This window comes from Mus caroli, unplaced genomic scaffold (assembly GCF_978045245.1).
Source record: "Mus caroli unplaced genomic scaffold, Mus_caroli_1 scaffold_9, whole genome shotgun sequence".
NCBI lineage: Eukaryota > Metazoa > Chordata > Mammalia > Rodentia > Muridae > Mus > Mus caroli.
In genome coordinates, this window is record NW_028227264.1 from 110,606,666 (window position 1) to 110,622,118 (window position 15,453).

The 15,453-nt window shown below is 40.3% G+C and overlaps 1 protein-coding gene across 1 annotated transcript in view; it reads right to left on the minus strand.

Moving 5' to 3' along the window:
• Window positions 1–15,453, minus strand: part of Zdhhc17 (zDHHC palmitoyltransferase 17) — a 62,067-nt gene that overhangs the window by 21,303 nt on the left and 25,311 nt on the right. The window contains exons 4-7 of the mRNA XM_085843148.1: window positions 10,302–10,379; window positions 9,703–9,847; window positions 4,291–4,355; window positions 3,546–3,708 (exon numbers count right to left, since the gene is read on the minus strand). Of these exons, the coding sequence (XP_085699274.1) occupies window positions 3,546–3,708; window positions 4,291–4,355; window positions 9,703–9,847; window positions 10,302–10,379 (451 nt within the window). The remainder of the gene's footprint in view (window positions 1–3,545; window positions 3,709–4,290; window positions 4,356–9,702; window positions 9,848–10,301; window positions 10,380–15,453) is intronic.

Genomic DNA, 15,453 nt, shown 5'->3' on the forward strand with positions numbered 1-15,453 from the left:
CGTGGAAGACAAGTTAACTGAGCAAAGCCGCGTCCTCAAGGATGCTTTCTTTCATTCTCAGATCTAACCTATCTAACAATACTGTAGACAGTATCTCCGATCATCTCAGCTAGCCCCATCCTGGCTAAGCTAACATGGTCCTTCAAAAGCAACAGCCTTTCTCCTGTCCTGTCCTACTGATTCCCTCATGTCTCCAACCAAATCAGCATCTAAATGAAAGCACAGCCTACGGCAGGCAATACAAACCGGTCTGTGTCCTAGGACTTCATAAACAACCAAGCTTCTTACCACAGAGTCTCCGTGATCTGGCATCTGTCTCTCAAGTCACTTCTCACTTGCTGTACTTCTAAGCCAGCCTCAAATCTGCACCTAAAACTCAGCCTCACCTTCCCGGGCCTTGTAAAGCATGGACTTCTCTATAGAAACAATCTGTTTACCACTTCTCTCCACACAACTGATTCTTCTCCTCACACCTCCAAGGACTGTATCTCCTCAGAGGAACCCTCACATCACTCTTGCCTTCTCAGGCTCGGACTCAATTGATTCTCATTATTCATTTCTTCAAGAGAATGTATGTTCTGAGACCAACACAGAGCTTAATCTGGCTTGAACATGCAGACAAACTCCCAATGAACCAATATTTACTGAGTGAATGAAGAGATGGTTTCTGCTGAAAGTGGTGACTACACTTCAAGTATACAGAGAATGCTAGATTCCAAAGAAATAGTATCTCATTCTTTCTACTTTTAATTATATGAAAAGAACATTTAGGAAATAAAATCTTTCTTAGCAAAGCAGACAGAGATATTTTCCCCTCGTTGCATAAGCAAATGAATTTCAGACTTAATTTCCTTTAGCTTTACTGTTACTCCAGAAGTTACCGAGAGCATGGCACTCTCCATCACTGTTTTAGGCTAGAGGATATTTCTACTCAGTGGTAGACTGTTTCCCTAGCATGCATGAAATCCTGGATTCAGTCTCTAACATGGGAATGGGACTTTTTTCTTGTTAACCAACAGTCAACTTTGAATCTATGTCAGATAAAATAAAGATATCAATGAGAAGCTTATGAATCGTTTTAAAAGGGCATGAATTTACATACAGTGTCTACAGGCACATTAGTAAGCTCAACATTTGGCATTGTGGACTCTTCGGGGTATTCTAATCTTGGTAACACATCACTAATATGCCTGACCCCAGAACAGAGAGGACGGGAACGAGCGTGAGTACTTTCAAGCACACCCCCCCCCCCCCCCGCCATCACCTTTCTGCTGAAATTCACTTTGGACTTTTATATCTTATCAACATTAAAGGCTTATGCAGTAGTTAGTGACGACCACAACTTTTGATTATTTGGAAAGATGTTAAAATTTTCAGACACACTGCAAATACTTAAATATCATGACTGAAGAAAACTGTACTAAGGTTTTATATGAATACAGCACTAGTTTCAAACTATGGAACTGTTTAGCCAACTTGCTTTCATAATTGTTTGGCACATTGTAGTTCAACTATATTAATATAGCAACTAAGAAAAAGCAAACAGACTAATTCCTTGCTGTACTGAAATTAGTTCAATTTTTCTTCCAGTGATATTAAAAAAAATTATCTTGAAATGTATTTCTAGTTCATGATCCTTAAGTCTGGGGCTCTCAACATCAAAGAGAGTGAGATAGAAAGAATGCAGGTGACAAAACTGAGGCTGATGCTCGGTTACTTTTGCCTAAAGGAACGCTGGTCAGTTTAGTAGAGCATCGCCTGTCTTCTTTTGTCCTGAGCTCGGTTGGCAGAGTTTACGAATGCTAGTGTTTAGGATTTTCGCAGCATTTGCTTTCAATCTTTTGAAAAGGTAAACATTACTCTATCACTTCTGAAGTAGCAGAATGGTATCCTGGCTGTCCTAAATGCCAGCTTGGGTAAAACTAGAGACTGCAAATCTTCATTTTTAGCCTATAGGTAATTGCTAAATGCTCATCACATGCCCGTTACTACAATAAGCCACGTTTCCCTTTTCCAAGTGTTGTAGTGGACGATTCTCATCATCCTGAGTAGGAACAAGACTTAAAAGTTAAAAAGGTTAAAAAAAAAAAAAAAAGAAAGAAAACACATGACTTTTAAAAATCAATTTCATAGTTTATAATATTTAAACTAAACTCAAAATTTGCATTTAGGCCAGTTTCTAAAAATTAACTAAGCTATGAAATAAACGTTAAAAAACAAACAAACAAAAAAAAAAAAAACCCCACAGCCCAACCCATGTTCAACAGTCTAACCTTCTCTTCTTAAAGTAACCAAATAAAGGAAAAATTTGTCATTAGAACATAAGGAGATGCCTTGATCCAGCAAGAGATACCTACTTTTTGATTGGCTATTTTAGGTTAGTATATAGCTTAAACTCCCTTTACATTTAATTTGCACATATCCTTTAGGCATTTATAAAACATGGCTCAGAAAGTACTACAAATTATAGCTAATCCTTACAAATGTTTGTCCAATATTTGCAGTCATTCAAATTACTGCTTAACAGTCCTAAGTCTTTAAAAAATGCAAAAGATAAATCAAAAATTTGAGATTACCAACAGAACCTTTTTAATTAATTAATTAATTTATTTATTTTTTGGCCACTTATTGATGTTGTGTTTGTGTGAGTGCACCAGTACCACATGACCCATGTGGCAGTCAGAGGACAACTTGAAAGAGTAGTTCTCTCCTTCCACCATGTCCTGGGGGTAGAACTCAGGTTATCAGGCTTGGCAGCCAGCACCTTTTATCCACCGAGTCACCTTGCCAGTTCCCCAGCAGAATCTTGTGTTTGTAGATATGTACAAATTCTTAAAACTCAAAAGTGTACATATGAAATTGTACTTGGCACTTAGATGAATTCTGTATGCTTATCCTGGGTTAATTCACCATTAGTCTATAAACATCATAAAGTGTTTAATCAAATTTAAAAGTCTTGCTCTTTAAAGACATATGCTACTAAAATGACCAAGTCAAAGCACGACTCCAATTTACTATGAATGTGCTTTCACTACTGCTGTTCTTACTGCTGTGCATGAAGGTATGTGCGCATGTGCTGTGGCGTGCATGTGGTCAGAGGACAGTATAGAGCTGGCTCTCTCCCTCCACATCTTTACCTGGATGGCTTCGGGGACTCATTCAAAGGTTGTCAGCCTTTACAAACAAGTGATTTTTACCAGCTATGCCATTTTACTGACCAGATAGTGTATTTTGCAACTATAAACTTATACATAAAGGTATTAAGAAACCAGGAAGCTATTGTCCCTCATTTGTGTAGTTAGAAGTATGTAGTTTCTAAAATCCAGTACAAATTCACTAATAAAAAGGCCACCCACAAACTAAAATCCAACTTAATATCATAAGAGGAATTAAATTACCTATCTCTTAAAAACAAATTATCCTGAAGAAGTAAAGTATTGAACTAAATAATAAGTTTCTCCCAATGCTCACAATCTTAAAGAAGCCCATGTTTCCGAAGGACTCCTGTTGGTCCTTCCTTCTCCACCCACAGCAGGCATGTTTACCTTGACGTTCTGGGCGTCCACATTGCCTCCAGCTTCCAGAAGAAGACTAATGACTGTGGTGTTCCCTGCTAGGACTGCCCAGTGCAGAGCAGTGTTTTTGTGATACTTGTCACCAAGGTTAACTGAAACATTGAATGTTAAAAGCAATCTAGTTGGATCCACACTGAAAAGGAAAAAAACAAACAAACAACAACAACAACCCTAATTTCAATTATCGAAATCATTACAGAGGCTACACTGACTGTGGCTGCATTCTCACTCCATCTCGGAGCACATCTATTCTAGCCTCGCAACTATTACAGTCAGGAGTTAAACAATATTGCACATGGACTGTCATGGATGCACAACCCTGGATAAGCTAATATGGGGCTGAGAGGCAGCACACTTGGACCTAACGTTCCTATTTTTAATCTGAAAATATGTGCTATAACATCTATATATTAAAGAATAAAAAATACTGTATTTCAATTTAGACTGATCCAAAATGATTTAAGACAACTTTCAAATGAATACATAAAACTTACAACAGAATCACATGGAAAGGTTAAAAAAAAAAAAAGGTAATCTCTTCTTCCACTGTGAGCACAGAGAGCGAAGCAGGCAGAGTAGCCTGTGCTCTGTACGAGTCCATCTCTGCCACACCAGCTTCCCCAGCACTGGGTACAGCAGCTGCTGCTCCTTCTAACCCCGCCTGTCCACACTGTATCATGCCAAATGATCAGAGTAGCCCAGAACAATTACATACCTATGTGTTCTATAAGCTGCCCACATTAAAGGGGTCATTCCATTCTGATCCATCATATCTACATCCTGATAATAAACCAGACAGCACAATTTTAAGATCTGAACCAAAATTAGTTGGAAACATCTAATCTAGACATTATACAATCTAATGACATTACTACTGAACTGGAAATGCTTTATGCAAATTTGTCTCATAATTTTTAACTAAAGCTAAGTTCTGCCATTAACTAGCTAAGTGGATAACAAATTATGCCTTACCCTTCCCTTGTCACGGTTTACACTATTCTGACACAATCTTCATTTAGAATAAAAGACAACTTTCACTAGTCTGTCACAGAATGACACTTGTCACATGACACTGTTGTGCAATATTCACCTTCCAGAACACAGCACATTCTGATTTTATACAATCAGCACAAAAGAAGCAGAAGAGAACCTAGGTAGTAGCATTTCTGTTAATAAAATAGATTTATTAGAAAAGCACAATGTGCTGAACAGGTATATAATTAATCAATAGGTATAAATTACTGTGATTTTATGCTCACTGATACTCAGAAGAAAAAAAAAATCAATGGAAAAGTACAATGTGGTGAATAGGTATATAATTAAAGAATATGTATATAATTAATGAATATGTGTATAATTAACGAATATGTATATAATTAATGTGATTTATGCTCACTGATGCACACTCAAAAGAAGAAAAATCAACATCAAGAACTTAAATCCCAGGCTGGTGAGATGGCTCAGTGGGTAAGAGCACCCGACTGCTCTTCCGAAGGTCCAGAGTTCAAATCCCAGCAACCACATGGTGGCTCACAACCATCCGTAACGAGATCTGGTGCCCTCTTCTGGAGTGTCTGAAGACAGCTACAGTGTACTTACATATAATAAATAAATAAATCTTAAAAAAAAAAAAAGAACTTAAATCCCATGTTTCCTGACAGAAAGTGCATTATTTGATGCAGCAGAAAGATGAAACATGTTTTATTATTTTTTTAAAATCATTCCCCTCAAAAGGTTATTAAAATAAAAAAATTATCAGTCGACAAAATTGGCTTCAGAAGTTTACTTCAATTCAGATGGCAAGTTCAATATTTGTGCTACCTAGTTTTAGGTCAACATGACACATATTAGGGTCACTTCAGAAGGAACCTCAATTGAGAAAATGTCCCCAGACTTGACTGTTGTACTGGCTGGTTTTGTGTCAACTTGACACAACCTGGAGTTATCACAGAGAAAGGCCCTTCAGTTGAGGAAATGCCTCCATGAGATCCAGCTGTAAGGCATTTTCTCAATTAGTGATCAAGGGGGAAAGGCCCCTTGTGGGTGATGCCATTTCTGGGCTGGGAGTCTTGGGTTCTATAAGAAAGCAAGCTGAGCAAGCCAGGGGAAGCAAGCCAGTAAAGAACATCCTTCCATGATCTCTGCATCAGCTCCTGCTTCCTGACCCGCTTGAGTTCCAGTCCTGACTTCCTTTGGTGATGAACAACAACATGGAAGTGTAAGCCAAATAAACCCTTTCCTACCCAACTTGCTTCTTGGTTGTGATGTTTTGTGCAGGAATAGAAACTCTGACTAAGACATCTGTGGTACATTTTCTTGAGGGCTGATTTGAGAGGGCTCAGTTCACTGTGGGTGGAGCCACCCTGGGCCACGAAGGCTGAGCAAGCCCTGAGGAGCAAGGCAGTAAGCAAAGCTCAGAGGGCTGGGCATCAGCTCCTGCCTCCAGGTTCCCCTCGGGTTCTTGCCCTGACTCCCTCTGACAATGAACTACTGCCTAGTGTGTAAGCAAAATAAAGGCTTTCCTCCCCAAACTGATTTTGATCTTGGTGTTTTATCACAGCATAGGAACACTACCTAAAACAAAAACTGTACCAGTCATGGGGTACTTGTGACAGATCTGACCGTGTGTTTGGGGGAGGCCTATGGTGACATTGCACTTGGTGCTGGAATGGGTGTTAAGTGCTCAACGCTCAGTGGGTTGTTCTGAGGAGCTTGGAAAGTAAGAATGTTCACAGAAAGCAACTGATAGAAGCCTGCCTGGCTTGTGAAGTTTCAGAGAGATGTTCTCAGGGTCCCTGAGAGACTCTACAGGACTGTCAGGAGCCCTCAAGGATAGGCTAAGGCTAGCAGGTGGCCCCCAGCTTTTGCATGGTCTGCAATGGGTGAGCTCTAAGAAGCAAGGTCCCAAAGAGACTTCATCTCAGGATTGCATCTTGCTGATATGCCTTTTCTGTCCTTATTAAGTTAATATAACAATCCCTGGGCATTAGTCTATCCTATTGATTAGATTTCCTAAAGAGCAACATAACTTTCATGAATTAATGCTGTTTAGATGAATTAATGATTTTATAGCACTCCTGATTTGATTCAAATAATCTTAGAAAGAAAATTTTAACAGATTGTTTTAGTTGTTTTGCTAGAAAGATGTAATAAAGTTAGAATCAAGAATAGAATGTGCCCACTTCTCATAAGAACACAATGAGCTTTCATAATTACACTAAAAAGAGATCTAGACCTGGGACAAATTTGTGTTCAAGGAATAGCATTCAGGTCCAAGGATAAAGCCACAGGTGTGCACTATGATAAGACATGGCCACGAGAAACTGTTGCTTTGAACTTACAATGAACATATAGAATGAAACACTGCTTTGAACTTAATATCAGCATCCCTTAGTAACTCCCATTTTGTATAACATTTTATCTGTGAGGTAATTTTCTAAGAACTTTTGTCTATAAAAAGACCAGAGAAAAGAAAGAAAGGTGGTGTGGTGTGCGGTGGAGACTTGGGGAGCTCTGCCCCATCCATCCATCCATCCATCCATCCAAATGTACATGTTTGCTTGTTTGTATGTTGTATGTAGGTATATGTGTATGCACATATGCATTCATGAATACAGGTGGAGTTGACTGAGACAGATGGTTGGGCCCTGCCAAAGAGAGAATGTAGGAATGTATGTGTCTGTGTATATCTACCTACATAAAGTATCTCAACTCTTTTCCTTTCCTCCCTCTCTGGTTCACAAAGCTAGGCAGTGAAGGGCTTCTGGCTGTCTGGCTAGAAAAGAAAGTGCTAGCAAGAAATCCTTTACCTAGTGCCCTGTTGTTAAGCAAAAGTGCCGTCGTCAGCTTTTGGCCCCAGTACAACTAAGAATCAGAGAGTAAATCCTATTAATACGAAGCAATGTTTACTTTTGCAAGACCAAGTCTTGCCCACACCGACACTCTGCCCAATCACTGCCTTCCAGAGAGGACCCAGCCCAGGCCTTGAAGAAGCTGCAGTCTGGTCAACTGGAGCTAAAGAGTTGGCTGTGGTTACAAGAGATTAGCACCACTGACGTAAAATCTCTGCTTCTCTAGAATGATTCCCGTTGGCTGGCTAGTTAAGAGATGAGCAGTGATTCAGAAGAGACCAGCGTCATCGAGGGTGCAGATGTGGGACAGCACACAGAAGCTGTGGCCCAGAGGGGCCAAGGTACCTCTCATGCTGGCAGCTGAACTCAGCAGTGTAAAGTCATGCAGCTGGAACTGGTTCTGAAGGCGTGAGGGGGTCGGAGAGAACAACTGAGCCTTGGCACTGTGTCCTAGAGCACTTTAGAGAGGCCAGAAGCAGGCTGAGGTGAAGCCAGCCTAACTAAAGACAAGATGCCATGTGTCGGGATGGCTGTGAAAAGCCTGTGAAGGAGCCCACGGGGTTGGGAGGAATCCCGATGTCTGACACTCTGAGCTCTTCACACTGACTGTCCCATTTGATTTTGCTTTGTTCAGGCTGTCACTATATATATCCTGATTCTTCCTTCTTGAGGATACACAGATTTTAGGTTGATTTTTTTTTTTTTAATTTTGCAGAAGCCTGTAGTTATGAGACTACTATATTTTATATGGACTCTAGTGTTGGCATAATGTTTTTGTACACTGTGTAAAGTTTATCCTTTATTATCGCAAATGCTGCTCACCAGCTCACTCCCTGTGAGTGATTCTCTATCCCACTATCTGGTCTCCATGTGGCCACGGCTTCGTTTGTTTACTTGACTTCTAAGGAATCTGCCTCAAGCTTGTGTAAACACCGCTCTCCATTCATTCTCTGCCTTGCCAATAAAAGTCAAGGAGGGGCGGAGACTCAGTGAAGGAGGAGTCATGAGTGGATGAAGGAGGCATCGGGAGAAGAGCTGGATCAGAGAGGATGAACAAATGGCACTAAGACAGGAACACTGGGAGGTAGCCTGACAACTTGGAGGTTTCACACAGAGTAATAACTACACAGTATGTGGCTCACTGCTACTTTAATGAATCTTAGTCTCTGTGGTTACTGGGGAATCAGTGGTTAAGGAATAAACTACTGCCATACTAATTTTATAAAATCTAAATTAATATAATAATTATTTTGTACTCTGGAGATCTTAAATAAATCCAACTTTTTTTTTTTTTCCTCCGAGACAGGGTTTCTCTGTGTAGCCCTGGCTGTCCTGGAACTCACTCTGTAGACCAGGCTGGCCTCGAACTCATAAGTCCACCTGCCTCTGCCTCCCAAGTGCTGGGATTAAAGGTGTGCGCCACCACGCCCGGCCTTAAATCCAACTTTTTAAGGTGTGAATTTTTTAAAGACTGTGGGACTTTGAAGGTTTAGAATATGTTTTATATTGTGATAAGATTAACATACCATCTTGAGGACAAATGAGAAAGGAAGGGCTCTAGTGGAATTGCAATGACTCTACATCAAGTTGACATGGGGTCATTTGTGCTGGTCAGTTTTATGTGAACAGTTTAGAAGAGGAAACCTCAATTGAAATACAAGTTCTACCCAGACTGTGGCCTGTGGGTAAACCTGTGGTACATTTTCTTAATCAAGGATGGATGTGAGAGGGACGAGCTCACTGTGGGCGGAGTCACCCCTGCTCCTCTCATAGTCCTGGTGCTATAAAAGGCAGACTAAGCAAACCACAGGGAGTGAGCTGGTGAGCAGTGCTCCCTCCACCTGCCTGACTGTGGGCAGGACTGGGCTAGACTGGATGGGATGTACCTAAGTACGCCCTCTCCTCTGTGCGTTGCTTTCACTCTTGCTCTTTTATCACAGCGATAGAAATCCTAATTAAGACAATATTTAAGGGAAATATTTAAAGGAAAAAAATAGGTTATATATTCTTTCCTTACTTTCCATTACTTATTTATCACACTTATAATTTCATAACCAATTTAACAGAAACCTATCTTAATTTGTGACTGTATTTGCTCTTACTTTAAGTACACTAAAACTTAGTACAAAAATAACTACACTTTCTCTTACTCTCCTCATCCGTCACAAACTACTACTTAAGTATCTTCAGGTATTAAAAGTGTAATGCTTCGAATATCAGGCATTTAAGCCATAAATAATGCATGATTAAGACGCACACTATTAAGAGTTCTTTACCTGTCCTTTTGCTATAAGATAAGCAACAATTGAGGTATGTCCAAACTGAGCAGCCAAGTGGATACAGCTGCATCCTTCCCCATCAATTAATGAGGGGTCTGCACCATATTTCATTAGTTGTACAACCATGGATAAATGGCCTTGTCTAAAAAACAGAAAGACAAGCATTTAGACATTAGGTTATTTCAAAGTCTTCTAGAAAAGAGCATACTTGAGGAACATAAGGATGGGAATCAAATCACATATTTTATCAAGTTGCTTTAAAACAAGACACAGGAGTTTACAGTTCTTGAAAGTCTTAATTGGAGCAACAGCTTTGATAACTTAACGAAAACATAGTAATTATTAAGTGAGCTCAATCCAATATGATCTTAACCCCCCCAAAAAAAACCTATTTAAGTAAATGCATGCATACTTCCAAAGTATTACAATTGGATTAGCCTGCTTCCCTAGGAACAACTTGTAGCTTTGTTTCCAGTGAAGATAACACTGGGCAGCAATAAATAAATGATTGACTACATCAAATATTAGCATTATCATTTTTTTAAAAAAAACTAAAGGAGCCTAAGGCGAAGCGTGATATAGAAGTGAATGTACACCTTGTGGCCCAGTGCAACGGAGTTGAATTCAGGTCTCCTCCAAGTTGATCCACAATAGCACCTTTCGAAATATAGTATCTGTAAAATAAAATTTGTAGTAATTTATAGAGTGTTCATCTTCAACTTTAAGAAATTATGTGAAAAATAAAACATCTTCCACTATCAACCTACTTTGTGCCTTTGAAGATAAACAGTCTTTTTAAAACCTTCCACCTACAATCTGTCCTGCCTGCAGGATATGCTGGGATAATGACAGCGCAGAACTTGTGAGAGTAGCCAACCAGTAACTGGTACAGCTTGAGGCCCACACCCCAAGAGGGAGCCCACGTTTAACACTATGTGAATGGCCAAGAACCAGAGGCTGGAAAGCCCAGAGACCTGGGATAGAACCAAATATGACTGGCAAAAAAAAAAAAAAAAAAAAAAAAAAGACAATGAAATAATTTCTACTGACATCATTGTTCTATACTCATAGATCAGTGCATATCTCATCTATCATTAGAGAGGCAGTGATCCAGCAAGTGATAGGAGCAGATGCAGAGACTCACAGCCAAATACTGGGCAAAGCAGGGGAACCCCACAGAGGAGAAGGAAGGACTCTAGGAACCAGAGGGATGGAGGATACCATGAGATCACAGCCCACAGTATCAACTAAGCAGGGCTCATAGGAGCTCACAGAGACTGAAATGACAATCACAAACCTAGAATGGGTCTGAGCTAGGGCCTCTGCATATACCTTATGGTTGCAGAGTGTTCTCATGAGACCCCTAATAGTGAGAGTGGGAAGGGGTACCCGTGACTCTTTAGCCCACACTTGGAACCCTTCTCCTCCTAACAGGCTGCCTCATCCAGCCTTGATGTGAAGGTTTGTGTCTAATCTTATTGTAATTTGTTTTGCAGTTCATATACCTGGGAGGCCTTTTTAAAAAAACAAACAAACAAACAAAAAAACAAAAAACAAAAAAGGGTGAAACAGGAGTAGACCTAGGTGAAGAGGGGAAGTAGGGGTAAGACTAAGAAGAGAGGAGGTTGGGGAAGCTGTGGTCGGGATGCAATGTATGTAAAGAATAAAAATTAAAATAAAAAAAAGAGTAAGAAAACCAAATCATATAAAAAGATATTCAGCAACCACAAAGATCTGAACAAACTTTTGGAATCAAGTAGCTGAGTACAGAAGAGCCAAGAATAGCCAAGGCAGTCGACTTCAGTGAAGCTCTCCTCTCCTCAGAGGGTGAGCAAGGATTAAATCAAGCAGCAGACACAGAAGATGCTACCGCCTATAAATGAGAAAGGAAGACCCTTCACTATGCCCTATTTGCTATAAAAAGCATGGTTTTAAAAAGAGAAAGGCAGCTTTGCTACTTAATACACTACTGTCACAGCATTTTTATATACTCTGAAATGAAAAGACCTAGCTGTTCTTTGTGATGCTTAATTATGGACTAATCAACGCAATGAATCTTAAATATAAATGCCTTTAAGGCATGAGGTAAACACTTCCCACATAAATAGCAACATAGAATTGACATAATAATGCCATTCTAAGTGATTTTTAAATAACAAATGCATTCACACTTAAGGAACACAGTTCTAAATTCTTAACATAACCATTCTTACATGTTTAATTCAGAAAACATTGCTTCGTATAAATATGCATTAAACTGGTCTTGTAAAATGGCATATAATAAAGCGACCAAGTTCTCCATCATGCAACATAGTTAAAGAAACCCAACAAAATAACTCCAAGATGTGGGATTCTTTTTTCTTTGGACACAAGGCATCACTTTGTAGCACAAGCTGACCTAGAGGAGGAGTAGCTGGGATTAAAGCTGTGTCACCACCATGCCTGGGTGAACACAAACGGTGGAGGCTGGAGTCATGGCTCAGAGGTTCCCAGGAACTACATTGTGGCTCATAGCCCCCTAGAATGAGACCTGGTGCCCTCTTCTGGCCTGTAGGCATATATGCAGGTAGACCACTGTATACATAATAAATAAAATCTTTTTAAAAAACACACACAAATGTTTACATAGGTCTGAAGTGTCTGATTGAAAATGTTTTGAAAAGACTAGAATCTAAAGAAAAAAACCTCAGCTGGGATCTCTTTTTAAACAATTTCATTCTTTTCTATAGAGATAGTTTACATCTTGGGACTCATTTTTACTTGGTGAATTTATACAATTCAGGTCAGTGTTGGGTAATTATTAAATGATTTCCAAAAAGAGTGACTTCCATGACTTTCCCTTCACTGTAAAGTCCTGAAAGAGAGTACTATGTTTTCATAATATTGTATTTGTACCCCAGATGTAAGACCTAAGCTCAAATTGACAAGCATTTAAACTCTTATTTTGTACAGCTTGCATTCACATTTTTAATTATGTGTATGTGTGTGGGTTTATACACATGAGTAAAGTGCCCAAGGCTAAAAGAAGATGCCAGTCCCCTTGAGACCCGAGTCGCAGACAGTGGGGAGCAGCCTGGCATAGGTGCAGGTGCCGGGGCCTCTATAAACTACTGAACCATCTCTTCTCCTCCTAACTCACTCTTATATTTATTTTTATATTCAAACCTCTGTTCAATACTACAAAAAAAAAAGTTGTTGTAGGAGACTGGCTGGTACTGCTATATTTTCAAATGCTAAATACTAAGCCCCCAAATCTGGTTGGCCCCCGACAAAATCCTCCCATACAACATATTATGTTATGTTACCCTGCTCCCAAAGTTCATTGGTCTATAAAAGGCTATAAAGCCTGTGGTTGGGCAGTATAAGGTAGGCCGGCTTTCACATACCTGGCTGGAGGTCACAGGTATAGAAAGGAGAGGAGAAGAAAGAAGACCAAGGAGAAGGCGGCCGCCAAGAGAGAGGATGGATTGTGAGCGCATAGCCATGAGGTACATTGGCTGGGATGTGAGTTAGAACAGCTCTGAAACCTGCCTAGTCTAAGCTCACAGCTTGTAAATAAAAGACCTGGACTATGTGTCTTTTACACGGACTAGCAAGAATTCAGAATTCATTTTATAGGGTATCATCAAAGAATGTTCTTGCAGGCACTAATATTCTCTAGGTTTTGAAGAGGGACATTAACAAGTATTTAAAAGACAAAAGCCAATAGCTACAAGACTAGTTTCACTTACTAGAGTCAATCGAGAACACGTTTTAAATCTCGGGATGATTAAGGAATAGGTGGTGACTGTTGCCACCAAAGCAACTGTTCAAGATTAGCTTGTAACAAAAGCAATGGTCCATGGGCCACTAAGTCACAAAGTATAGTTAGCATCACAAGTGGGTGCTGCAGCAATAAGGAAGCAAGTTTGTTCCTGGAAGTGCTAGTCACGGTTCTTTATGCCCTGCAGTGTTCAATCTTAGAGCAGGACTGCAAGCTGTAACTGCAGTTCCAATCCAAACTCTTCTTTAATGTGCAGAGTTCGTTTTTGTGTGTCCCTGGTCATCACCCTATGGTGATGATTCCACCTTGTTGAAGATCCTCAACCTCTTTTGTAACCTAGTTGAGCAGACTTAGCTCTCCCCCAATAAGAGAGATCAGAAGAATTTTTTTTTATTCCGTCCCTACATATGAAGAGCGCAAGTATTTTTATTTCTTTAATTTAACCATGCAAAATGTGTTGACTTGACTGATTCACATTCGCATGTAACTTTTTTCTCATATCTGTATCTGAGGGTGAATCCAGAGGAACAACTGTGATCGTCACAGAGCCGACTGTATTATTTAAGAGAATTCTAACAACTCCAAGGGGGGGGGGGGGGGAATCACAGAAAAAAAAGCTTCTTCAGGACAGCTAAAGAAATAAACAAACAGGAAGCCCACAAAATGAGATAGAATCTTTGCCGTGTGTGTGTGTGTGTGTGTGTGTGTGTGTGTGTGTGTGTGTGTGTAAGAGAGAGAGAGAGAGACATATGATAAAAATCCTGAATATATTAAGAACTCAAAATAAAAAGTTAAAAAAAAAAGATTCTATATGAAACTGACTTGAGATCTAAACAGTTTTCAAAAGAAGAAATAAAACTGGCTAAGGCATGTGTGAGCAGCTATGGTGGCATACACCTTTATTCCAGAACTCAGGAGGCAGAGGCAAGTGGACCTCCCAGAGTTCAAAGCCAGCCTGGTCTGTATAGTTTCAAGACAGCCAGAATTACATAGAGAGACCCTGCCCCAAAACCAACCAAACAAAAAGAAATAACTCAAAACTGCTCACTGTCCCCAGCAATTAGGAAACTGCGAATCAACACAACTCTCAGAACTCATCTCACCCCAGAAAGAACGGCCAGCAAAGCAACCAGGAGCTAAGAGAGGGAAGTGGAAAAGGATGTGCGGGAAGTGACCCCCATTCACTATTGGAAGAACTGCAAACTGGTCCAGCCACTGTGCAAATCAGAGTCAAGATTTGCAGGAAGCATGACAGTATCCAGGCAGGCATGGTGCAGGAGGAGCTGAGAGGTCTACATCTTGATTTGACTGCAGTAAGGAAAAACTAGCTCTATGTGGGTAGAAGGAGCGTCCCAAAGCCCATCTCCACAGTGGCAAACTTTCCTCCAACAAGGCCACACCTTCTCCAAAAGGCCATACCTCCTAATAGTGCCACACCCTGGGCCAAGCATATACAAGCAGCCAAACCAACAAAACAAAAATTATTTGAATTCAAATTCAAGATTAAAAAAATCCATACTCTATTCCATATATCTATTCCATAGATATATCATGTGACACTGCACAAAGAAGAGATGGGAAACCTTAAGAGGAACCAAACAAAACCAACCTCAAATGCACAATGCTTCAATTGATTTCTCAACAGCGACAAAAGCCAGAAACAGTACACTGGCCTCTGGGATGGGTGGCAAAGAAAAGCAGATATCTGTCAACCTATATGTCCACCCCATGTGAAGGTCCCCTTCATAAAGATGAAATGAAGCACCGCCTAACCAACCAGAATCATATATGAGAGTATAGGCAAGACCGAGAGAGCCAGGAAGCTGAAGGAGGGAGAAGGAGCTGAGAGCGCGTCTACAAGACACTCTACAGGACGCAGGCCCTCCATGCTGTCCCTGTGTCAGCTCCTAGGACTCAGCCCTGGCCTTGGCGTCTGTCTGCTCTTCCCCTCTGTGCTGCGTCCACTTGTCCATTTAGAGCAGTCT